At 51.3% G+C, this 26,753-nt stretch overlaps 1 protein-coding gene across 2 annotated transcripts in view; it reads right to left on the bottom strand.

Moving 5' to 3' along the window:
* Positions 1-26,753, bottom strand: part of PHIP (PHIP subunit of CUL4-Ring ligase complex) — a 311,948-nt gene that overhangs the window by 198,502 nt on the left and 86,693 nt on the right. For both annotated transcript variants that reach the window (XM_075340176.1, XM_075340177.1), the window contains exon 14: positions 26,593-26,740. In XM_075340176.1, the coding sequence (XP_075196291.1) occupies positions 26,593-26,740 (148 nt within the window). The remainder of the gene's footprint in view (positions 1-26,592; positions 26,741-26,753) is intronic.

Genomic DNA, 26,753 nt, shown 5'->3' with positions numbered 1-26,753 from the left:
AGTAAACAAAATTCTCATTTTCTTTATCGTTCCTATGGGAGACCCAGACCATGGGACGTTCCAAAGCAGTCCCTGGGTGGAAAATAAACCGAACAAAGTAAGAAGTAGGCAAAACCTAACTTCACAAATGGGCGACAGCCGCCTGAAGGATGCGTCTGCCCAAGCTCGCATCTGCCGAAGCATGAGCATGCACTTGGTAGTGCTTCGAAAAGGTATGCAGGCTAGTCCAAGTGGCAGCCTGACAGACTTGTTGAGCCGTAGCCTGGTGCCTGAAAGCCCAAGAGGCACCAACAGCTCTGGTCGAATGTGCCTTGATCCCCGGCGGGGGAGGCACCTGAGAACTCTGGTAAGCGTCCGAAATGGTCGATCTGATCCAACGGGCCAAGGTTGGCTTAGAAGCAGAGAGACCCTTGCGCCGACCTGTGGTTAGCACAAAAAGAGAGGTGCACCGCCTAATAGAAGCGGTGCGAGACGCATAGATCCGGAGCGCCCGCACCAGATCCAGAGTATGCAGCGCTTTTTCAAAGCGATGAACAGGAGCCGGACAAAAGGAAGGTAGGGTAATGTCCTGGTTAAGGTGGAAAGGGGAGACCACCTTAGGAAGAAGGTCTGGAGTCGGACGGAGAACCACCTTGTCTTGATGAAAAACTAAAAAAGGTGACTCCGAAGAGAGCGCGGCCAAATCAGAGACTCTCCTGAGGGAAGTTATGGCCACCAGAAAAACCACTTTCTGAGAAAGACTATGCAAAGAGACCTCTCTAAGAGGCTCAAAGGGGGGTTTCTGCAAAACCGTGAGAACCAAATTTTAGTCCCAGGGATCCAAGGGCCGCCGGTAAGGCGGAATGATGTGAGACGCGCCTTGCATGAAGGTGCGGACCTGAGCCAGCCGGGCGAGACGCCGCTGGAACAGCACTGATAGAGCTGAGACTTGTCCCTTGAGAGAGTTGAGGGACAGTCCTAGCTGCAGACCGGACTGTAGAAAGGACAGAAGGGTCGGCAAGGAGAATGGCCAAGGAGGATGGTCAGTAGAGTGACACCATGACAGGAAAATTTTTCAAGTCCTGTGATAGATCTTAGCGGAGGAAGACTTACGGGCCCAAATCATAGTGGAGATGACTTCAGGAGGGATACCAGAAGCAGTCAAGATCCAGGACTCAAGAGCCACGCCGTCAATTTGAGAGCCGCAGAATTCAGGCGGAAAAACGGACTTTGTGAGAGTAGGTCTGGACGGTCCGGGAGATGCCACGGCATCTCTACGGACAGATGGAGCAGGTCTGGATACCAAGCTCGCCTGGGCCAGTCCGGTGCAATGAGGATGACTCGACAGCCCTCCATTCTGATCCTGCGCAGAACTCTGGGCAAGAGAGCTAGAGTGGGAAACACGTAGGACAGACGAAACTGGGACCAGTCTTGAACCAGTGCGTCCGCGGCGAATGCCTGAGGGTCGTGGGAGCGAGCCACGTAAACGGGAACCTTGTTGTGACGGGATGCCATTAGGTCCACGACCGGGGTGCCCCATTTGCGGCAGATTGACTGAAACACTGCCGGGTGCAGAGACCACTCGCCACCGTCCACGGTTTGACGGCTAAGATAATCTGCCTCCCAGTTTTCCACGCCTGGGATGTGGACTGCGGATATAGTGGACTTGGAGTCCTCCGCCCATTGAAGGATGCGTTGGACCTCCAACATCGCCAGGCGGCTGCGTGTCCCGCCTTGGTGATTGATGTAGGCAACCGCTGTCGCGTTGTCTGACTGGACTCGAATGTGCCTGCCCGCCAGCAGGTGGTGAAAAGCTAGGAGAGCTAGAAGCACGGCTCTGGTTTCCAGCACATTGATTGGAAGGGCTGACTCGGACGGAGTCCAAGTGCCCTGCGCTCTGTGGTGGAGATATACCGCTCCCCAACCGGATAGACTGGCATCCGTGGTGAGAATCACCCAGGACGGGGTCAGGAAGGAGCGTCCCTGGGACAGGGAGAGAGGCCGAAGCCACCACTGAAGAGAGCTCCTGGTTTGTGGCGACAGAGCCACTAACCTGTGTAAGGAGGAAGGCTGCTTGTCCCAGCATTGGAGAATGTCCAGCTGCAGGGGTCGCAGATGGAACTGGGCAAAGGGAACAGCCTCCATGGACGCCACCATTTGACCCAGCACCTGCATCAACCGCCTGAGGGTATACCGGCGGGGCCTCAGCAGAGAGCGCACCGCTAGCTGAAGGGACTGCTGTTTGACTAAGGGCAATTTCACAAGTGCCGTCAAGGTTTCGAACTGCATCCCTAGGTACGTGAGACTCTGGGTCGGAGTCAGAGTGGATTTGGGAAGATTGACCAGCCACCCGAATTGAGCTAGAGTGGAGAGAGTGAGCGAGACACTCCGCTGACAATCTGCGCTGGATGAAGCCTTGACTAGAAGGTCGTCCAGGTAAGGAATCACTGCCAACCCCTGGAGGTGCAGAACTGCAATAACTGCAGCCATGACCTTGGTGAATACCCGAGGGGCGGTGGCCAACCCGAAGGGAAGAGCCACGAATTGGAAATGATCTTCTCCTACTGCAAAACGTAGCCAACGCTGGTGTGACACTGCAATTGGGACATGCAGATAGGCATTTCTGATGTCGATGGATGCCAGGAAATCCCCTTGGGACATAGAGGCAATGACTGATCGCAGAGACTCCATGCGAAAGGGCCGCACCCGAACATGCTTGTTGAGAAGCTTCAGATTCAGGATGGGCCGGAAGGTACCGTCCTTTTTGGGAACTAGGAAGATTTGAGTAGAAACCTCTGAACCGTTCCCGAGCGGGAACCGGTACAATTACTCCATTGGCCTGCAAGGCTGCCACGGCCTGTGAGAAGGCGGCGGCCTTGGAGCAGGGAGGAGTTGAGAGAAAAAATCTGTTGGGTGGACTGGAAGAGAATTCTATCCTGTAGCCGTGGGAGATGATATCTCTCACCCACTGAACGGAGACGTGTTGAAACCAAGCGTCGCCAAAGTGGGAGAGCCTGCAACCGACTAAGGACGTTGCTGGAGCGGGCAGATAGTCACGAGGAGGCTGCCTTAGTGGCAGCAGCTCCTGCGGTCTTCTGTGGACGCGCTTTTGGGCGCCAGTTGGATTTCTGGTCCTTGGCTGAGTTAGCGGACGAGGCCGAGGGCTTAGAGGACGACCAGTTGGAGGAACGAAAGGAGTGAAACTTCGACTGATTCCTACCCTGGCATGGAAGTACTCTTCCCGCCAGTTGCTTCCTTAATAATTTCATCCAGCTGTTCTCCTAACAGCCGGGACCCAGCAAAAGGGAGCCCAGCAAGGTACTTCTTTGAAGAAGCATCTGCCTTCCACTCTCTAAGCCACAAGATTCTGCGGATAGCGAGGGAATTAGCCGAAGGCACCGCAGTGCGGTGAGAAGCCTCCAGCATGGCAGACATGGCATAGGATGAAAAGGCCGAAGCTTGGGAAGTTAAGGCATCCATTTCGGGCATAGATTCCCTGGTGAGGGACTGCATCTCCTCTAGAGAAGCAGAGATGGCCTTGAGAGCCCACACTGCTGCAAAAGTCGGAGAAAATGCGGCCCCCGCCGCTTCATACACGGATTTGGCCAGAAGGTCAATCTGGCGGTCAGTGAAATCCTTAAGGGAAGTGCCATCAGCCACCGAAACAACGGTCCGGGCTGCGAGCCTAGACACCGGAGGGTCTACCTTTGGGGACTGAGCCCACTCCTTGACCACCTCAGGTGGAAAGGGAAAACGGTCATCAGAACCACGCTTTGGGAAGCGTTTGTCAGGGCAGGCCCTGGGTTTGGTCACAGCGGCCTGAAAACTGGAGTGGTTAAAGAACACACTCTTTGCTTTCTTAGGAAAGGTAAACTGGTGCTTTTCTGCCAGAGAGGGTTGCTCCTCTGATACTGGCGGATTGAGATCCAGTACAGAATTAATAGAAGCAATCAAGTCACTAAGATCTGAGTCACTTTCGGACAGATCAATGGGGTACATGGAGTTAGCCTCCGAGCCCCCTGTAAAGGCATCCTCCTCATCCAGCGAGTCAGCTCTGGAATCAGAGCCACGGGAGGAGGAGGGAGAGGGAACCCTGCGTCTCTTCTCAGGAGGACGGGGTCTGGGCCCTGATGATGAATCCTCTGTGAGCTCCGGTCCTGAGAGACCCCTAGCAGCCGAGGCACCCTGTGAAGGGGGTTGATGCATATACATCAGAGTCCTGGACAGAAGTCCCATGGACTCAGCAAAGCACTGGGAGATAGACCTAGAAAAGGATTCTACCCAAGCCGGGGGTTCAGCCACAGGAGCAGGGGCAGCCTGAGAGACCACTGGGGGTGAGACTCCAGGCTGTGGCACCGCCAAGTTAGAGCAGGCATCACAATGTGGATAGGTGCTCGGTTCAGGCAGCAGGAGCTTACATGCAGCGCATACAGCATAAAGCTTTGGGGCCTTGTTCAACGTGTGAGACATGCTGCTGGAGTGGGGGCATCTGCCAGAGAATGACCCCCAGAGAGTATATACAGAGGTCCACAACCGGAGACCGGTCGTGGCTTACCAGACCGCTGGAGCGGTGTTGTGTGCCCTCCAGATCCCGAAGCCCGGACCCCCAGCACCTCAGCAGGGATGCTGCAGACCAGCGCTGCAATCACTGATCGCAGAGAGAACGCTGAAAAAATGGCCGCCGGAGCGAAGAGAGGGGGCGGGACTTGCTTGAGGAGCGGGATCTGGAGGGCCATAGAGACCTACAGGGGAGGGGACACACACTGCAGTGGGGAGTGTCCCTCCCCTGTACAGAACGGCCGCCGGGAGGAGCCGAGCCTGTCCCTCTGCATGAGTGACATGCGAGGGCAGTGAAACAGAAACTAGGCCTCCGGCGAAGCCGGGGCCTAAATTTGAGCAGCGCGGCCAACGCGCAGGCACCATCGGCGCGGTTCTCAGGCGACAGCTAGAGAACCCGCCGAAAATGTCAGTAAACACAATAAGCACACTCTCCCCCAACAATAAAGTACAGGGACCCCTAAATATAAACGTCTCAGGTACTTAGCTTCTGAGACGCAGGGCCAAGTCCCTGGGGATGAGTGCTCCGTCCAGCAGGGTCCTGAAGGGCTGCGGATGGAGACCAGTCTCCTGCCAAGCATGGAGACCGTGCTGGCTCCCACTTCAAGCCAGAGCCCAGGAGGGATGGTGAAGGAGCACGGCATGTAAGGCTCCAGCCTAGGAATCAACACTGCCGACACAGTGGGGTGAGAAGGGACATGCAGGGGGTCCAGACGTGGACCCGTACTTCTTCATCTCGTTCCAAAAGGAAAAAAATCATATGAGAATGCATGTGTGGATGTATGCCTCCTGAACACAAAGCGATAAACTGGCTGGGTCTGCTCACCAGGGGGTGTATAAGCTCAGGGGGAGGAGCTACACTTTTAAGTGTAGTACTTTGTGTGTCCGCCAGAGGTAGAAGCTAAACACCCATGGTCTGGGTCTCCCATAGGAACGATAAAGAAATGTTCATTTATTTGTTTTTAAATCAATTGTATTAGTTACATTGGTAGTACAGTTGAAGAAATAAAAAATCTCTCTCTATAATACACACACACACAACCATAACACAGGTCTGCAAAAAAAAAAAAAAAAAAAGATGTTTTGGTTATTCTACATAACCTTTATGTCTTTGGGTGCATTGAATACGAAAATTACTTCTGTTTTGTCATAGGACATCATAGGACATCATGTTTTCTGCCAATTTAGGCAACTATGTTAAATAAGCCTCAAAATAAATGAAAACAGACTTCTAAAATTATTCTTATTACAAATTTTTCCTGAATATATATATATATATATATATATATATATATATATATATATATATATATATATATATATATATATATATATATATATATATATATATATATATATATATATATTTATTTTTTTTTTTAACTGGAATGAGCTCCCTAACACTAAAATCGATTCTTCTTCCCTGTGAGGCTCCTTTTGGTAAGTTTACGCTTGTGAGTAGCATCTAAAATGTCTCTCTGAAGCGCCTAACAGTAGTCTGCCATCATTGTAATGCTCCATCTTCCCTGGTATCTTCTTTCCATCTCTTTAATGTCCTGGTAGAATCGTTCACCTTGCTCTTCACTCACAGCTCCCAAACTTTCAGGATATTTGTGAAGGTGGGAATGGAGGAAATGCACTTTCAAACTCATGAGGCAACCTAAAGCTTGAAATGCTTTCAGCATTCGTCTGACAATCTTTTTGTAGTCAGGACCTTTGTTATCGCCTAAAAATTTCTCAATGACCTCTTTAAATGCAATCCACCCTTCTTTTTGAGGATCTGTCATGGTATTGATAAACTCTTGATCAGCTATAAGCCTTCTAATGTCTGGTCCGACGAACACACCTTCCTTCAATTTTGCTTCTAAGTATTTGAAGCATTCTCCATCTCTTGGAAGTGATTTTACAAATTGCTTCATCAATCACAATTTTATGTGGAGAGGTGGTAGAAGAATTTTATGGGGAGGTAGCAAAATTTCTTGGAGAGTATTTTTTTCCCACCAACTGTGAGCACCCTTGACTGACAACTCTTCTTGGTCCAGTGATTTTGTCGGTCTCAACTATCCCATAGACCCAGAAAACAAAGTATTTGGTATACCCAGCTTGTTGCCCGAGCAGAAAGCAAGCACATGACTTTAAAATCCCCGCACACTTCCCAACCGAAGTCTCCATATTTAAGTTTACGAAGAACCAATTCCAAGTTCTCCTTGAGGTATACGAAATGACCAACTGCCATTTTGGAGTAAAATGGCTTTGACACTTCTTTTTGAAGAATCAATAAAAAGATGCCATTGCGCTGAAAGATATTGGATTTTGAATTGACTTATCAAACCTTCAACATTGATGCTATAAACCAACTTGTCTTTCTGGACAAGAACTCCTTTTCACAATGTCTGAACCATGAAAAAGCCACTTCTTGCAACAATAAACTCCTGCTTTTGAGCCTTGATCCGAGTAACTCAGCGGCATCTTCGGGAAGATTCAAGTCTCTTACCAAATCATTCATCTCCTCCTGGGAAAACAATTTTGGTCTTGTATCATCTTCAAAGTAAGAACTTGATTCCTCATCTGGTTCAGGTATAACTTCTCCTTCATCAGAGCTAGTTATCTCTTACAAAGTAGCAGGGGCCCAGGGTATTGTTATACCGTATTTTTCGCTTTATAAGACACACTTTTTTTCCCCCAAAATTGTGGGGAAAATAGGGGTGCATCTTACAAAGTGACTGTAACTTACCGGGCAGTAATGCGGCGGTGGAGTGAGTCACAGGAGGCTGGTGCGGCCGCCATGGATCCCCGGCAACCAGCTGCGGAGGCGGCCGCCATGGATCCCGCGGCAATCGGTTGCGGTGGCGGCAGCCATGGATCCCCCGGTAATCGGCTGCGGTGGCAGCCGCCATGGATCCCCCGGCAATCGGCTGCGGTGGCGGCCGCCATTGATCCCCCGGCAATCGGCTGCGGTGGCGGCAGCCATGGATCGCCCGGCAATCGGCTGCGGTGGCGGCCGCCATGGATCGCCCGGCAATCGGCTGCGGTCACCATAGCCGAAATCTTTATCTGCGCCTGCGCTGCCTCCAACGCGACTTCCGGAAAATGGCTGCGGAAGTGATGCAGGCGCAGATGGAGATCTCGGAGAAGCGAGATCTCCATCTGTGCATGCGCTGCCTTCCGTAGCCATTTTCCTGAAGTCCATCGCGTCGGAGCCTACGCAGGCGCAGATAGAGATCGCGGCTCTCAAAGATCGCGATCTGCGCATGCGCGGGCTCCATTTTAGATCTCCGCAGCAGCCGGAGACTATCATAAGAAAGAGGAGAGAGAGAAGAACGATTCTCCCTCTCCTCGCTAGGGCTGGATGCTGATTGGTGGAGACAACTTCTGCAGAGCTGCCTCCACCAATCAGTGATCTGAGCCTGACAAATGTTATCAGTTGAACGAAGGGTCCTAATAGGTGAGCAAAAAACACTGAAGGGGAACACAACCCCCATCATCAGCCTTCAGAATATACTGTATCAATCGGTGTATTCAGAAGGATGATGGGGGCTGTAGTCCTTTAGTGTAAACACTCCAGGGAGGGACTAATGTAGTGGCCAAAGTGTTAATGTGACTACCACCCCCCTCATCTTTCAGAATACAGCCATGTATGGTATACAGTACATGGGTGTATTCCTAAGGATGAGGGGGGTGGTAGTCCCAGATCCCCATAAAAGTGCATCATGCAGGTCCCCCATAGCCGTGTCATCCACGGATCCCACATAACAGTGCGTCATCCACAGATCCCACATAACAGTGCGTCATCCACAGGTCCCCCATAACAGTGCGTCATCCACAGGTCCCCCATAGCAGTGCGTCATCCACAGGTCCTCCATAGCAGTGCGTCATCCACAGGTCCTCCATAGCAGTGCGTCATCCACAGGTCCTCCATAGCAGTGCGTCATCCACAGGTCCTCCATAGCAGTGCGTCATCCACAGGTCCTCCATAGCAGTGCGTCATCCACAGGTCCCCCATAGCAGTGCGTCATCCACAGGTCCCCCATAGCAGTGCGTCATCCACAGGTCCCCCATAGCAGTGCGTCATCCACAGGTCCCCCATAGCAGTGCATCATCCACAGGTCCCCCATAGCAGTGCATCATCCACAGGTCCCCCATAGCAGTGCATCATCCACAGGTCCCCCATAGCAGTGCATCATCCACAGGGCCTCCATAACAGTGCGTCATCCACAGGTCCCCCATAGCAATGCATCATCCACATTTCCCCATAATAGTGCGTCATCCACAGGTCCCCCATAGCAGTGCGTCATCCACAGGTCCCCCATAGCAGTGCGTCATCCACAGGTCCCCCATAGCAGTGCGTCATCCAAAGGTCCCCCATAGCAGTGCGTCATCCAAAGGTCCCCCATAGCAGTGCGTCATCCAAAGGTCCCCCATAGCAGTGCGTCATCCACAGGTCCCCCACAGCAGTGCATCATCCACAGATCCCCCATAACAGACCCTCCTGTTGAGTCTAAATTGTTAAAATAATGTTTTTTTAAATTTTATTAAAATGTTTTAGCACACTATTTGGCTCAATTCTTTTTTTTTAATTTTCCTCCTCTAAAACCTAGGTGCGTCTTATAATCAGGTGCGTCTTATAAAGCGAAAAATATGGTAACTGTGCCATGGGGGATGGGACGAATTGTGAAGGAAAAATTGGGGTATGAAATGGAATGCTTCCATTTTGAATTCTACTCTTTCACATAGCATGAACAAAAGTAACAATCGCCACTATGGTTCTTTTGCTCTCGCCACACCATAGGAATCCCATAACGAAAAGCTTTTTTTCTTACTCTTGATCCAATTTCGGAGATCCTCAACACACCATTTGCACACTTTATGAGGCGCCCGAGCTTCATCTTTATCTCCAAACTTTAGTCCAAAGTAAGTGAAGTATACATTTTTCACAATCTGTAATATTCAGCTGTTGCAGAAACTGTCAGGCAACTTAATACACTTCCGCTGAGCCATAATGCTAATTTTGGGAAACACAGTTGAATAAGGAAGAGCTAACACAAACTGAGATTTAAATGAAATGTGTGAACAGGCGAGAACCAAGAAAAACACAAGCCCGGGCATGTCCGAGCCCACGTGTTCAGCTTGCAAAATGTTGATGCTGGTTTCATTAGCTCACTCTGAAAGTTATATTTTTTTGGCATTGTATAACTTTAATGCTCTTGTGTGACTTAATAGTAATTTTGACTTTAACCCCTTCACGACCGCGGGCAGTAAAATTACGTCCTATTTTAACGTGACTTAACGACCAGGGACGTAATTTTACTGCCTAAACTTCATTTGATTGCCGTGGCCATAGCAACGGCTTTCAAATGATATCCCCTGCTGTTTCTTACAGCAGGGGACCTTTGCTTGACCCCAGGGGGGGTGGCATCGCAACCCCCCATCGACTATCGTTGTGATTGGCTGTTCAAATCTGAACCACCAACCACAACATTCGCACTGATTTCGGCACAAATAATGCCCAAATTAGTGCGATACTGTGAGATCCTGCTATGATCTATTGTAGCAGCTACAGCAGATCATAGGTGGATCTCAAACATGCCGCCCCCAGCCCCTGCAGCACTGATTGGAGCGATCGTGCTATGACGCGCAATCGCTCCAATCAGTGTGCAGTGGGGCGGTGTGATCTGCCTGTGGCCTCCCTCCCAAGGCCTGTGCTGGTCTGGGGATCCTCCCCCAACATGTCTGCAGCGTTCAGTGGCTGGTACTTGTGGTACCACGCCGCCGCCTCTGATGTCACCGCTTCTGCGCCTGCTCCACGTGAGTATTCCACTCCCGTTATGGCCCCTGCGCGCTCCCGTTATGGCCCCTGCCCGTGCCCCCCCCCGATCTTCCCCCCCACGCCCCGATCTGCCCCCCGACATCCCGATCTGCTCCCCCTGCGATCTGCCTGCCTCCTCTGTCATCTCTATTCTGCTTCCTTCCTTTCTTCTTTCCTTGCTTCTCCGGTATCCCCCTCTGCTCTCTCCCCCTCCCCCCCCCCCTCTGCTCTCCCCCTCCCCCCCTCTGCTCTCACCCTCCCCTTGACGTCCACTTACCTGCCTTCACCGGGTCGTCCGATTTCTTCACTGGCCCGATCACATCTGCCTCCATCTCTGGGTCCTTCTTCCTGGGTCTTCTGCTGATCTGTCCAACGTCCTGCCTGCGGCTCCTGTACAGCTGTCTATCTCGCTTGCCTTCTGTACCTCCTGCTACTCCTCTGGGTACTGTGAGTATAACTTTTTTTTTTTCCCTGTATCCTGTCCATTTTTACACCTCATCTGTCCGTGCGTCCCGCCAAGCACTGATCACGGATGCAGATAACGGATCTGCATCCGTGGTCAATTTTTGGCGTGACTTTTTTCCGTATCCGCGACGCTTTTTGTATCGCATCCGTCCCTGCGTCCCTCCGAGCGCTGATCAGGGATGCAGATAACGGATCTGCATCTCTGCTCAATTTTTGGCGTGACTTTTTTCCGTATCCGCGACGCTTTTTGTATCGCATCCGTCCCTGCGTCCCTCCGAGCGCTGATCAGGGATGCAGATAACGGATCTGCATCTTTGCTCAATTTTTGGCGTGACTTTTTTTCCGTATCCGCGATGCTTTTTGTATCGCATCTGTCCGTGCGTCCCGCTGAGCGCTGATTAGGGATGCACATAACGGATCAGCATCCCTGCTCAATTTTTGGCGTGACCTTTTTTTCGTATTCGCGACGCTTTTTGTATCGCATCCATCCGTGCGTCCCGCTGAGCGCTGATCAGGGATGCAGAAAGCAGATCTGCATCCCTGCTCAATTTTTGGCGTGACTTTTTCTTTTTTTCCGTATCACCGACGCTTTTTGTATCGCATCCGAATGTGCGACCTGCAGCGGTCTATCAGTGCACCGCGTCTGTGCGTTTGAAAAGTCAAATGGCGTTCCTTCTCTTCTGAGCCCCACCATACGCCCAAACAATTTATTTCCACCACATATGAGGTATCTACGTACTCAGGAAAAATTGCACAAGACGTTTTATGGTGCAGTTTTTCCTGATACCGTTGTAAAAAAAAAAAAAAAAAAAAAAGCTACCTGGTTGATGGAAAAATTTTGTGTTAAAAAAAAAAAATTTTCACGGTTCAACGTTATCAACTTCTGTGGAGCCCCTGGGGGTGCAAGGGGCTCACCAAACATCTAGATAATTTCCTTGAGGGGATGGGGTAATTTGTGGGGAAGCTCCAGTGTTTAGGCACCATAGGGGGTCTCCAAACGTGACATGGCGTCCGCTAATGATTCCAACCAATTTTGCTGTCAAATGGTACGCTTTCTCTTCTGAGCCCTGCCATGCGCCCAAACAATTACTTTCCACCACATATGAGATATCGTCGTACTCAGGAGAAATTGCACAATACGTTTTATGGTGCATTTTTTCCTGATACCCTTGTGAAAAAAAAAGCTACGTGGTTCAAGTAACAGTTTTGTGGTGAAAAAAAAAAATTGTATTCATGGCTCAACATTATAAACTTGTGTGGGGCCCCTTGGGGCTCGCTAAACATCTAGATAAATTCCTTGAGGGGTCTAGTTTCCAAAATGGGGTCACTTGTGGGGGAGCTCCATTGTTTAGGCACCTCAGGGGGGTCTCCAAATGCAACATTAGGTCAGCTAATGATTCCAACCAATTTTGCTGTCAAATGGTGCTCTCTCTCTTCTGAGCCCCGCCATACGCCCAAACAATTACTTTCCACCACATATGAGGTATCGTCGTACTCAGGAAAAAATGCACTATAAATTTCATGGTGCATTTATTCCTGATAACCTTGTGAAAAAAAGCTACCTAGTTGAAGCAACAGTTATGTGGTAAAAAAAATTTTTTTTCTTTTCACGGCTCAACGTTATAAACTTCTGTGAAGCCCCCAGGGGTTCAAAGTGCTCACCAAACATCTAGAAAAATGATTTGAGGGCTATAGTTTCCAAAATGGGGTCACTTGTGGGGTAGCTCCATTGTTTAGGCACCTCAGGGGGTCTTCAAACCCGACATGGCGTCCGCTAATGAGTGCAGCTAATTTTGCAGTCAAAAATTCAAATGGCGCTCCTTGCCTTCCAAGCCCTGCCGTGTGCCCAAACATTTGATTTCCACCACATATGGGGTATCAGCGTACTCAAGAGAAAATGCACAATAAATTGTAGGGTGCACTTTCTCTTTTCTCCCTTGTGAAAATTTTAAATTTTATGGCTAATGTAACATTTTAGTGTTAAAGAAGGGAATTTTGTTTACTTACCGTAAATTCCTTTTCTTCTAGCTCCAATTGGGAGACCCAGACAATTGGGTGTATAGCTACTGCCTCCGGAGGACACACAAAGTATTACACTTAAAAGTGTAAAGCCCCTCCCCTCTGCTATACACCCTCCCGTGCATCACGGGCTCCTCAGTTTTGGTGCAAAAGCAAGAAGGAGGAAACTTATAAATTGGTCTAAGGTAAATTCAATCCGAAGGATGTTCGGAGAACTGAAACCATAACCAAGAACAACAGCCCGAAGGGAACAGGGGCGGGTGCTGGGTCTCCCAATTGGAACTAGAAGAAAAGGAATTTACGGTAAGTAAACAAAATTCCCTTCTTTGTCGCTCCATTGGGAGACCCAGACAATTGGGACGTCCAAAAGCAGTCCCTGGGTGGGTAAAAGAATACCTCGGTAAAAGAGCCGTAAAACGGCTCCTTCCTTCAGGTGGACAACCGCCGCCTGAAGGACTCGCCTACCTAAGCTGGCATCTGCCGAAGCGTAGGTATGCACTAGATAGTGCTTCGTGAAAGTGTGCAGACTCGACCAGGTAGTCGCCTGACACACCTGCTGAGCCGTAGCCTGGTGCAGCAATGCCCAGGACGCACCCACGGCTCTGGCAGAATGGGCCTCCAGCCCTGAAGGGACCGGAAGCCCAGCAGAACGGTAGGCTTCAAGAATTGGTTCCTTGATCCACTGAGCCAAGTTGACTTGGAAGCCTGCGACCCTTTACGCTGGCCAGCGACAAGGACAAAGAGCGCATCCGAGCGGCGCAGGTGCGCCGTACGAGAAATGTAGAGACTGAGTGCTCTCACCAGACCTAACAAGTGCAAATCCTTTTCACATCGGTGAACTGGATGAGGACAAAAAAGAAGGTAAGAAGATATCCTGATTGAGATGAAAAGAGGATACCACCTTCGGGAGAAATTCCGGAACCGGACGCAGAACCACCTTGTCCTGGTGAAACACCAGGAAGGGGGGCTTTGCATGACAGTGCTGCTATGTCCGACACTCTGCGGAGTGACGTGACTGCCACTAGGAAGACCACCTTCTGCGAAAAGCGTGAAAGAGAAATATCCCTCATTGGCTCGAAGGGTGGTTCCTGAAGAGTCGGTATCACCCTGTTCCGATCCCAGGGTTCTAGCCGACGCTTGGAAGGAGGGACTATGTGGCAAACCCCCTGCAGGAACGTGCGTGCCTGAGGAAGCCTGGCTAGACGCTTTTGAAAAAACACAGAAAGCGCCGAAATTTGTCCCTTAAGGGAATCGAGAGACCACCCCTTTTCCATTCCGTATTGAAGGAAGGACAGAAAAGTGGGCAAGGCGAATGGCCAGAGTAAAACCCTGATCAGAGCACCAGGATAAGAAGATCTTCCACGTCCTGTGGTAGATCTTGGCGGACGTTGGTTTCCTGGCCTGTCTCATAGTGGTAATGACCTCTTGAGATAACCCTGAAGACGCTAGGATCCAGGACTCAAAGGCTACGCAGTCAGGTTGAGGGCCGCAGAATTCAGATGGAAAAACGGCCCTTGAGATATCAAGTCTGGCCGGCCTGGTAGTGTCCACGGTTGGCCTACCGTGAGATGCCACAGATCCGGGAACCACGACCTCCTCGGCCAGTCTGGAGCGACGAGGATGGCGCGGCGGCAGCCGGATCTGATCTTGCGTAACACTCTGGGCAGCATCGCCAGAGGAGGAAATACGTAAGGCAGTGGAAACCGCGACCAATCTGGTCTTGAGAAAGTGCCATGAATGCCGGGACCTTGTTGTTGTGCCGTGACGCCAATAGGTCGACGTTCGGCTTCACCCAGCGGCAACAAATCTCTTGAAACACGTCCGGGTGAAGAGACCATTCCCCTGCGTCCATGCCCGGCGACTGAGAAAGACTGCTTCCCAGTTTTCTACGCCCGGGATGTGAACTGCGGAGATGGTGGAGGCTGTGGCTTCCACCGACAGCAGAATCCGCCGGACTTCCTGGAAGGCTTGCCGACTGCTTGTGCCGCCTTGGTGGTTGATGTATGCCACCGCCGTGGCGATGTCCAACTGAAATCGGATCTGCCTGCATTCCAGCCATGGCTGGAACGCTTTTAGGGCTAGATACACTGCCCTCACCTCCGGAACATTGATCTGGAGGGAGGACTCTGTTGAGTCCATGTACCCTGAGCCCTGTGGCGGGGGAAGACTCCCTGACAGACTCGCGTCAGCCGTGACCACAGCCCAGGTTGGGGGCAGGAAGGATTTTTCCTTCGATAAGAAGTGAGAACAAGCCACCACTGAAGGGATGCCTTGGCTGCCCGAGAAGGAGCAACGTTCCTGTCGAGGGACGTCGATTTGCTGTCCCATTTGCGGAGAAAGTCCCATTGAAGTGGGCGCAGATGAATCTGCGCAAACTGAGCTGCCTCCATTGCTGCCACCAACTTCTCTAGGAAGTGTATGAGGCGCCTCAAAGGGTGTGACTGGGCTCGAAGGAGCGATTGCACCCCTGTCTGTAGTGAACACTGTATGTCCAGCGGAAGCTTCACTATCGCTGAGAGAGTATGAAACTCCCTGCTGAGATATGTCAGTGATTGGGCCGGTGTCAACCTTGACTTTGGTAAATTGATGATCCACCCGAATCTCTGGAGAGTCTCTAGAGCAATGTTCGGGCTGTGTTGGCATGCCACCCGAGAGGGAGCCTTGACCAGCAGATAGTCTAAGTAAAGGATCACCGAGTGTCCCTGAGAGTGTAGGACCGCTACCACCGTTGTCATGACCTTGGTGAAGGCCCGTGGGGCTGTCGCCAGGCCGAGAGTTAGTGCCACGAACTGAAGGTGTTCGTCCCCTATGGCGAAGCGCAGGAAGCGCTGAAATTCTGGTACAATCGGCACGTGGAGATAAGGATCCCTGATGTCGATTGATGCTAGGAGGCCTCCTTGGGCCATCAAAGGCGATGGCAAAGCGGAGAGATTCCATCCAGAACCGTCAGGTTCTCTGTCCGTTGAGCAGTGTGAAGTCCAGAACGGGGTGGAGTGATCCGTCCTATCTGGTGTTCACCGCCTGGAAATGCATCGGCTCGCTCGGGGGACGGAGATGCTCTGAAGCAACGAGTCGGAGGACGAGAACTGAGCTCTATCCTGTGGCCGTAAGACAAAATGTCTCCTACATCGGTCTTGGACACGTGGGGACCACTCCCCTGACCTGGACCGCCATACAGATAAGGTTCTCTGTGCACGGCGGAGGATGAAAATACCACCGCCTGAGACGTCAAAGACGCTAAATGCGGAGCAGACCGCAATAATCTGAGACAGAGCAGCTGAGATAGCATGGAGTGCCCGCCCCTGCAAAGGCTGGGGCAACGGACGCGCCTATGGGTTCATAGATGGATCTCATTAGGAGTTCTATCTGTCTGTCCGTGGCATTCTTGAGCGTGGACCCGTCAGCCACTGCTACTACTGATCTAGCCGCCAGTCAAGAGACTGGAGGGCACCTTATGACACTGAACCCAAACCTTAACAACGTCAGAGGGGAAGGGACAACGTGTGTTATAAGGCGTTCAGTAAAACGCTTGTCCTGGAAGGCGTGCTTCTGTACAGTATCTGTGAAGCTTTTAGAGCCACGTCCGGACAGAGTCCTGGGTTGCGACCTCCGTCCCATCCTCTAGAGGGTCCTCAAGCTGAGACCCTTGAAGAAGTCGGGGAAGATTCCAAGCAAGGCTGCTTAGCCGGACTGGGACTGCGGTTCGTGCTGGAGTTTACCACGTAATAACTAGAGGCCACCCCAGGAACACGCTTCGTCGCAGACCGATAGAGGCCTGGGGCGATCCCGCAGTGCCCGGGCCTGTGTAAGGGGCCGGTCTGGACTGCAAACTCCTAGTCTCTTAGCCGACCATTTGTCCATAGCCTGAGACATGGATAGTGAAAAAAATGACCCAGAGAGTTTCTCAGCAAAGCTGTAACTCTGTCCCTGCCGCCTGGACAGGGAACGCCGGCGAAGTTTTCATCATGCAAACTCTGTCGCTGTCATCTGTGCAGTGCCCGTAATATAGCCGCACAAGAGGGTAAAATAAGCCAGTGCCATGGCACCCTTACTCTTTAAGAGCAGACAACAGCCTGTCGTCCGCAGAGTAATCTGAGGGTATACAGCCAAAAACAAATAATGCTGCCGAACAGTGAAATCATATACCATATAAATAATCATATCATATTATATATATATATATATATATATATATATATATATATATATATATATATATATATATATATATATATATATATATATATATATATATATATATATATATATATATATATATATACACACACTGCGGCACCAAGGGGGGGACAACACCTGAAAAACTGGTGCCCCCCAGTGCTCAGTGAGGGGGAAGGAGGATACCAACGTATGCTCCAGCCCTCCCTGCCGACGTCCAGTCGGCCGTCCCGTCGTTACCCCTGACTGGCAGGCCCCAGAACGGGAGTATATGGCACTAGGCCGTAAAAGCCAGGAACTAAATTTAAAAACGCGGCCGGCAGACATGGCGCGGTCGGCGCGGTAGTCCCAGTCTCACAAACCAGTCAGCAACCGCTGCGGCGTTTGTAACACAGATGCTGCATGCACTGTCCCTCAGGGGACACAGAGTACGTTATGATGCAGGGCTCTGTCTGCGGGAATCCGGTGGTCTATAGTGATCAGTGAGGGGGGGGGCGGAGGACAGCGAGGTGTGCTCCAGCCCTCACTGTCGGCAACATACCGACCATCCCGCCCTTCTCCCTGACTGGCAGGCTCAGGGGCGGGAGTTTAACACACTAGGCCGCAAAAGCCGGGAACTAAAGTAAAAACCGCGGCCGGCAAACAGGCACGGTCGGCGCGGTAGTCCCGGACAAAAAATGCACACCGCAGTCGCAGCTGCGTCTGAGGCCAAGGTGCTTCATGCACCGTCCCAACGGGGACACAGAGTACCTGTAGATGCAGGGCCATGTCCCTGACGATACTCCGTCTCCTGTCCGGCAGGGGCTGCGGATGTGGCTTGTAGCCACCAGATTCTCTGCCCCGGGTCTCCCTCAGCTGCAGCCAGAAGTTGCTGAAAAACATGGCTGACGGCGTTCTCTGAGGAGGAGGGAGGCGTGGGCGTGTCACAAAAAAGTGCGGGAATCTGGTGCCCCAGCGTGGGTAGTGAGGGGGGCGGAGAACAGCTCAATGTACTACAGCCCTCACTGTCGGCGTCATACCAACCGTCCCGCCCTTTTCCCTGACTGGCAGGTCTGGGGGCGGGAGAATCCCATACTAGGCCGCAAAAGCCGGGGACTAAAGTTAAAATCGCGGCCGGCCGGCAGTGCACGGTCGGCGCGGTAGTCCCGGACCCATACGCACGCCGCAGTCGCTGCAGCGTCTGGGCCCAAGGTGCTTTATGCGCCGTCCCAACGGGGACACAGAGCACCTGGAATATGCGGTACTAGGCCGCAGAAGCCGGGGACTAGAGTTATAAGCGCGGCCGGCAACAAGCGCGGTCAGCGCGGTAGTCCCGGCGCACTAACACGCCCAGCAGTGCTGCAGCGTGTATGACACAAGCGCTCCATGCGCCGTCCCCAAGGGGACACAGAGTACCTCACAGTAGCAGGGCCATGTCCCTGACGATACCCAGCTCCTGTCCAGCGGATTCCCCAGGGGCTGCGGAGGGAGCACGGTCCCAGTGTCTGGAGACCGATTATGGATCCCACTTCACCCAGAGCCCTGCAGGGATGGGGAAGGAAAACAGCATGTGGCTCCTGCCTATGTACCCGCAATGGGTACCTCAACCTTAACAGCACCGCCGACCAGAGTGGGGTGAGAAGGGAGCATGCTGGGGGCCCTATATGGGCCCACTTTTCTTCCATCCGAAATAGTCAGCAGCTGCTGCTGACTAAGTTGTGGAGCTATGCGTGGATGTGTGCCTCCTTCGCACAAAGCATAAAAACTGAGGAGCCCGTGATGCACGGGAGGGTGTATAGCAGAGGGGAGGGGCTTTACACTTTTAAGTGTAATACTTTGTGTGTCCTCCGGAGGCAGTAGCTATACACCCAATTGTCTGGGTCTCCCAATGGAGCGACAAAGAAAAGTAAAATTTTCATTTTTTCCTTCCACATTGCTTTGCTTGCTGTGAAGCACCTAAAGGGTTAATAAACTTCTTGGATGTGGTTTTGAGCAGCGTGAGGGGTGCAGATTTTAGAATGGGGTCACTTTTGGGTATTTTCTGTCACCTCGGCCTCTCAAAGTCACCTCAAATGTGATGTGGTCCCTAAAAAAAGAAGGGAATTTTGTTTACTTACCGTAAATTCCTTTTCTTCTAGCTCTAATTGGGAGACCCAGACAATTGGGTTGTATAGGCTGTGCCTCCGGAGGCCGCACAAAGTACTACACTTAAAAGTGTAAAGCCCCTCCCCTTCTGCCTATACACCCCCCGTGCTCCCACGGGCTCCTCAGTTTTGGTGCAAAAGCAAGAAGGAGGAAAAAGAATTATAAACTGGTTTAAAGTAACTTCAATCCGAAGGAATATCAGAGAACTGAAACCATTCAACATGAACAACATGTGTACACAAAAAAACAGGGGCGGGTGCTGGGTCTCCCAATTAGAGCTAGAAGAAAAGGAATTTACGGTAAGTAAACAAAATTCCCTTCTTCTTTGTCGCTCTATTGGGAGACCCAGACAATTGGGACGTCCAAAAGCAGTCCCTGGGTGGGTAAAATAATACCTCGTAAGAGAGCCGTAAAACGGCCTCTTCCTACAGGTGGGCAACCGCCGCCTGAAGGACTCGTCTACCTAGGCTGGCATACGCCGAAGCATAGGTATGCACTTGATAGTGTTTCGTGAAAGTGTGCAGACTCGACCAGGTAGCCGCCTGACACACCTGCTGAGCCGTAGCCTGGTGCCTCAAAGCCCAGGACGCGCCCACGGCTCTGGTAGAATGGGCCTTCAGCCCTGAGGGAACCGGAAGCCCAGCCGAACGGTAAGCTTCGATAATTGGCTCCTTGATCCACCGAGCCAGGGTTGATTTGGAAGCCTGTGACCCTTTACGCTGGCCAGCGACAAGGACAAAGAGTGCATCCGAGCGCAGGGGCGCCGTACGAGAAATGTAGATTCTGAGTGCTCTCACCAGATCTAACAAGTGCAAATCCTTTTCACATTGGTGAACTGGATGAGGACAAAAAGAAGGTAAGGAGATATCCTGATTGAGATGAAAGGGGGATACCACCTTAGGGAGAAATTCCGGAACCGGACGTAGAACCACCTTGTCCTGGTGAAACACCAGGAAAGGGGTTTTGCATGAAAGCGCTGCTAGCTCAGACACTCTCCGAAGTGAAGTGACTGCTACTAGAAAAACCACCTTCTGCGAAAGGCGTGAGAGAGGAATATCCCTCATTGGCTCGAATGGTGGTTTCTGAAGAACCATCAGCACCCTGTTCAGATCCCAGGGTTCTAACGGCCGCTTGTAAGGAGGGACGATGTGACAAACCCCCTGCAGGAACGTGCGTACCTGTGGAAGTCTGGCTAGGCGCTTCTGGAAAAACACAGAGAGCGCTGAGACTTGTCCTTTAAGAGAGCCGAGCGACAAACCCTTTTCCAGTCCAGATTGAAGGAAGGACAGAAAAGTGGGCAAGGCAAAAGGCCAGGGAGAAATACCCTGAGCAGAACACCACGACAGGAAAATTTTCCACGTCCTGTGGTAGATTTTAGCGGACGTTGGTTTCCTAGCTTGTCTCATAGTGGCAATGACGTCTTGAGATAACCCTGAAGACGCTAGGATCCAGGACTCAATGGCCACACAGTCAGGTTGAGGGCCGCAGAATTCAGATGGAAAAACGGCCCTTGTGATAGCAAGTCTGGTCGGTCTGGTAGTGCCCACGGTTGGCCGACCGTGAGATGCCACAGATCCGGGTACCACGACCGCCTCGGCCAGTCTGGAGCGACGAGGATGACGCGGCGGCATTCGGCCCTGATCTTGCGTAACACTCTGGGCAACAGTGCCAGCGGAGGAAACGCATAAGGGAGCTGAAACTGCGACCAATCCTGAACTAAGGCGTCTGCCGCCAGAGCTCTGGGATCTTGAGACCGTGCCATGAACATTGGTACCTTGTTGTTGTGCCGGGACGCCATGAGGTCGACGTCCGGCACCCCACAGCGGCAACAGATCTCCTGAAACACGTCCGGGTGAAGGGACCATTCCCCTGCGTCCATGCCCTGGCGACTGAGATAATCTGCTTCCCAGTTTTCCACGCCTGGGATGTGAACTGCGGATATGGTGGAGGCCGTGGCTTCCACCCACATCAAAATCCGCCGGACTTCCTGGAAGGCTTGCCGGCTGCGTGTGCCGCCTTGGTGGTTGATGTATGCCACCGCTGTGGAGTTGTCCGACTGAATTCGGATCTGCTTGCCTTCCAGCCACTGCTGGAACGCTTTCAGGGCAAGATACACTGCCCGTATTTCCAGAACATTGATCTGAAGCGAGGACTCTTGCTGGGTCCACGTACCCTGAGCCCTGTGGTGGAGAAACACCGCTCCCCACCCTGACAGACTCGCGTCCGTCGTGACTACTTCCCAGGATGGGGGTAGGAAGGATTTCCCCTTCGATAATGAAGTGGGAAGGAGCCACCACCGAAGGGAAGCTTTGGTCGCCTGAGAGAGGGAGACGGTCCTGTCGAGGGACGTCGGCTTCCTGTCCCATTTGCGTAAGATGTCCCATTGAAGGGGACGCAGGTGAAACTGCGCGAAAGGGACTGCCTCCATTGCTGCCACCATCTTCCCCAGGAAGTGCATGAGGCGCCTCAAGGGGTGTGACTGGCCTTGAAGGAGAGATTGTACCCCTTTCTGTAGTGACTGCTGCTTGATCAGCGGAAGCTTCACTATCGCTGAGAGGGTATGAAACTCCATGCCAAGATATGTCAGCGATTGGGCCGGTGTCAGATTTGACTTTGGAAAATTGATGATCCACCCGAAACCCTGGAGAGTCTCCAGGGTAGCGTCGAGGCTGCGTTGGCATGCCTCTTGAGAGGGTGCCTTGATCAGCAGATCGTCCAAATACGGAATCACCGAGTGACCCTGCGAGTGTAGGAGTGCTACTACAGTAGCCATCACCTTGGTAAAGACCCATGGGGCTGTTGACAGGCCGAACGGCAGTGCCACAAATTGCAGGTGTTCGTTTCCTATGGCGAAGCGCAAGAAGCGCTGGTCCTCTGGAGCAATCGGTACGTGGAGATAAGCATCTTTGATATCGATCGATGCAAGGAAATCTCCTTGGGACATTGAGGCGATGACGGAGCGGAGGGATTCCATCCTGAACCGTCGGGTTTTTACGTGTTTGTTGAGCAGTTTTAGGTCCAGGACCGGGCGGAAAGACCCGTCCTTCTTTGGGACCACAAACAAGTTGGAGTAAAAACCGTGGCTCTGTTGCTGAAGAGGAACAGGGACCACCACTCCTTCCGCCTTCAGAGTGCCCAGCGCCTGCAGAAGAGCCTCGGCTCGCTCGGGAGGCGGCGATGACCTGAAGAATCGAGTCGGGGGACGAGAGGTGAACTCTATCTTGTAACCGTGAGACAGAATGTCTCTCACCCAGCGGTCTTTTATTTGTGGCAGCCAGGTGTCGCAAAAGCGGGAGAGCCTGCCACCGACCGAGGATGCTACTAGAGGAGGTCGAAAGTCATGAGGAAGCCGCTTTGTTAGCGGCGCCTCCGGTGGTCTTTTTAGGACGTGACTTAGACCGCCATGCATCAGAGTTCCTTTGTTCCTTCTGAGACCCTTTGGACGAGGAGAATTGGGACCTGCCCGCGCCCCGAAAGGACCGAAACCTCGACTGCCCTCTCCTCTGTTGGGGTATGTTCTGTTTGGGCTGGGGTAAGGATGTATCCTTTCCCTTGGATTGTTTGATGATTTCATCCAGACGCTCGCCAAACAGCCTGTCGCCAGAAATTGGCAAACTGGTTAAGCGCTTTTTGGAAGCAGAATCTGCCTTCCATTCCCGTAGCCACAAGGCCCTGCGGAGTACCACCGAATTGGCGGCCGCAACCGCCGTACGGCTTGCAGAGTCCAGGACAGCATTAATAGCGTAAGACGCAATTGCCGAGGTCTGGGTGGTAATGGATGCCACTTGTGGCGCGGCCGCTTCAATTTGCGCCTGACCTGCTGAGATAGCTTGTAGCGCCCATACGGCTGCGAATGCTGGGGCAAAAGAAGCTCCGATAGCTTCATAGATGGATTTCAACCAGAGCTCCATCTGCCTGTCAGTGGCATCTTTGAGCGAGGCCCCATCTTCCACTGCAAGTATGGATCTAGCCGTCAGTCTGGAGATTGGAGGATCCACTTTGGGACACTGAGTCCAACCTTTAACTACGTCAGGGTGAAAAGGATAACGTGTATCCTTAAGGCGCTTAGAAAAACGCTTATCTGGACAAGCATGGTGATTCTGGACTGCCTCTCTGAAATCAGAGTGGTCTAGAAACATACTCGGTGTACGCTTGGGGAACCTGAAACGGAATTTCTCCTGCTGAGACACTGACTCCTCCGCCGGAGGAGCTGAGGGAGAGATATCCAGCATTTGATTGATGGACGCAATAAGATCGTTCACTATGGCGTCCCCGTCTGGAGTATTAAGATTGAGAGCGCCCTCAGGATCAGAATCCTGATCATCTGTCTCCGCATCATCAACCAGAGATTCCCCCCGCTGAGACCCTAAACCATATGATGTCGAGGGAAATTCTAAGCGAGCCCGCTTATTCGGTCTGGGGCTGGGGTCTAAGTCATAACCCTCAGCCTGGGATGTATGAGATACCCCGGGAGGACATTGTTGGACCAACTGAGGGGGGTCAGGGGACAATGATTCAACAGAGTCCCTTTGCTGAGATACCGGCCTGGACTGCAAGGCTTCTAGTATCTTAGCCATAGTCTCAGAGAGTTTTGCAAACTCAGTCCCCGTCACCTGGACAGTGTCAACAGGTGGCTCCCCCTGGGCCCCTCTTAGCAGAGGCTCTGGCTGAATAAGTGCCACAGGGGCCGAACAGTGCACACAATGAGGGTCAGTGGAACCTGCCGGTAGTGGGGTCATACATGCGGCGCAGGCAGCATAATAAGCCTGTGTTTTGGCACCCCTGCCTTTTGTGGGCGCCATGCTATTGTTTTCCCTGTGTAACACAATAGGGTATATAGCCAGAATGAACTGTGCTCATACAGTGTAGAGTATATACTATACACAAATCATGTATCAATACACTACAGCACTATGGGGCTAGCACCAACAGGTGCTGCTTACCACCCGCTTTACAACGGTTGTGAGGCCACCAGAGACCGTGTCTGGGTCTCCCAGACCTTGTCCCCCTCTGCAGCGTCGGAGGAGCTGACAGGAATGGCTGCGGCGTCCTGACGAGAGGAGGGAGCCGTGGGCGTGGCCGAGAAAGTGCGGGAACTGGTGCCCGCACTGTGCACAGTGAGGGGGAGTGGAGTATGCAAATCATACTCCAGCCCTCAGTGCTGCTCGTCCGTGCAGCGTCCCGCCCTTCCCCCTGCCTGTCAGGGCTGAGGGCGGGAGAAAGGGAAAACTAGGCCGCAAGCAAGCCGGGGACTCCAGTATAAGCGTGTCCGCCGTAAAAGCGCGGTACACGCCTAAGTCCCCGGCGAACTACAAGTCCCAGCCGCGCCGCAGTTTCCCATGGCAGCGGCGGTTAGCGCGGTAGCCCCTACATATAAACACACTCAGCGACGCTGAGTGTGTAATGGCACATTTAACCCGGTCAGCGCCGCGGCCCGGTGCACTAGCACACCCAGCAAAGCTGAGGTGTTGCCGTGCGCGGTCCCCACAGGGATACAGAGTACCTTCACGTAGCAGGGCCATGTCCCTGAACGGTACCCGGCTCCTATCCAGCAGTCTCCACAGGAGTTGTGGATGAAGCACGGTCTCAGTGCCTGGAGACCGATAAGATCCCACTTCACCCAGAGCCCTGAGGGGGATGGGGAAGGAAAGCAGCATGTGGGCTCCAGCCTCCGTACCCGCAATGGATACCTCAACCTTAACAACACCGCCGACAAGAGTGGGGTGAGAAGGGAGCATGCTGGGGGCCCTATATGGGCCCACTTTTCTTCCATCCGACATGGTCAGCAGCTGCTGCTGACCAATCTGTGGAGCTGTGCTGTGCATGTCTGCCTCCTTCGCACAAAGCAAAAAACTGAGGAGCCCGTGGGAGCACGGGGGGTGTATAGGCAGAAGGGGAGGGGCTTAACACTTTTAAGTGTAGTACTTTGTGCGGCCTCCGGAGGCACAGCCTATACAACCCAATTGTCTGGGTCTCCCAACAGAGCGACAAAGAAAATTCAATTGTAAATTTTGTTGGAAAAATGAGAAATTGCTGATGAACTTTGACCCCTTCTAACTTTCTAACGGAAAAAAATTTTGTTTCGAAAATTGCGCTGATGTAAAGTAGACAAGTGGGAAATGTTATTTAGTAACTCTTGTGTGACATATTTCTCAGATTTATAGGCATAAATTTTCAAAATTTGAAAATTGCGAAATTTTCCAAATTTTTGCAAAATTTCCTAAATTTTCACAAATAAATGCAAAAAATATTGGCCTAAATTTACCACTGACATGAAGTACAATATAAAATATTTTTAGGTTTTTGCACCCAGTTCAGACTTAGAATGGTGTTCCAAACGTTATTCCTTATTTGCTAGTAGTTTTTCGTTTGTGAACCCTCCCCAACCACACCTATTGCCAAATAGCCTGGGTCTCGGCTTCCCATACACGGTAAGTTTTTTAACTGCATGAGAGGACACACACAAGCTAGGGACCCCAACGTAGAGAAATACTTTGGCGTAGTGTTGGGGCTCTATTGCATTGATCAATTCAGTAGCTAAATTTCTCTTGATTCATATGTTCATGGCAGTAATGCAGATTCCATTTTTCACATTTTCACTCTTACATATAGCTATTGGATTTTTCAAGTCAGTATTCACACAGCAGTTTCTGCTATTTCGTGTATTCCCCTTACATTGGTGTGCATGCCTTATCTCCCCATAATGAAGTACAATATGTCACGAAAAAACAATCTCTGAATCGCCAGGATCCGTTGAAGTGTTCCAGAGTTATAACCTGTCAAAGTGACACTGGTCAGAATTGCAAAAAATGGCCCGGTCATTAGGGTGTTTTAGTGGCCGGGGGTGAAGGGGTTAAATTTGGATAAAAACCCTAAGATCAAAAAAATACCAAAAATTGAGAAATAATTACTAAATTTGAAGAGAACTTTGCATTTTGTGACAAATCCTGAGCTCCAGGATTTCTTTTTTTTTCTTCTCAATATTTTTTCTGTTTTCAGCACACCAAAATACATGGAAATTAAATGAAAATAATTAAACAGCTTTTTAGTCGCTGTGCTATTTATCTACTAGGGGACTAGAGAAGAAAAGGGGGACCAAGAAGGCACTTCGAACCAGGAGCAGGTTAAAAGCTATGTCACTTTGCTGACAGATGTACAGGAAGCAGAAGATAGACCATGAGGAAAAAAAATATCATTTTAAGTGTCCTAAAGCCAAAAAAGGCAAAAAATGCAAAGAAAGGTGTAAAGTACAGGTCTCTGACACTCCCTGAGCTAATAAACTGGGTAAAATGAGGATAGAGGAGGACGGGAATGGAATAGCTGGGCTTTCCGATGAGCTGGTACCCTTCTCCAGTTGTATGAAAAGGTCTAAAAACTGAAAGATATCTGGGATGAGTAGAAGGGTCCAGAAGGGGGTAGAGAGGGAAAGAAATTTCTTTTTTTAAAAACTATATAGTTCAACTTACCATAAGGATATGGATGAGCTGTCCAGTATTTGAGTCCCAAACTTTTAAAGTCATGTTATTGACGGCAGTGATTACACTGGTGTCATGCCGATCCCAAGCAACCATAGTCACTTTCAGCTTCGTGATCTTGTCTTCTACACCTTGAGTACTGTCCCAGAAGA

The sequence above is a fragment of the Anomaloglossus baeobatrachus genome, chromosome 3 (genome assembly GCF_048569485.1).
Source record: "Anomaloglossus baeobatrachus isolate aAnoBae1 chromosome 3, aAnoBae1.hap1, whole genome shotgun sequence".
NCBI classification, from domain to species: Eukaryota; Metazoa; Chordata; class Amphibia; order Anura; family Aromobatidae; genus Anomaloglossus; species Anomaloglossus baeobatrachus.
This window is presented reverse-complemented; position numbering and strand designations above follow the sequence as displayed.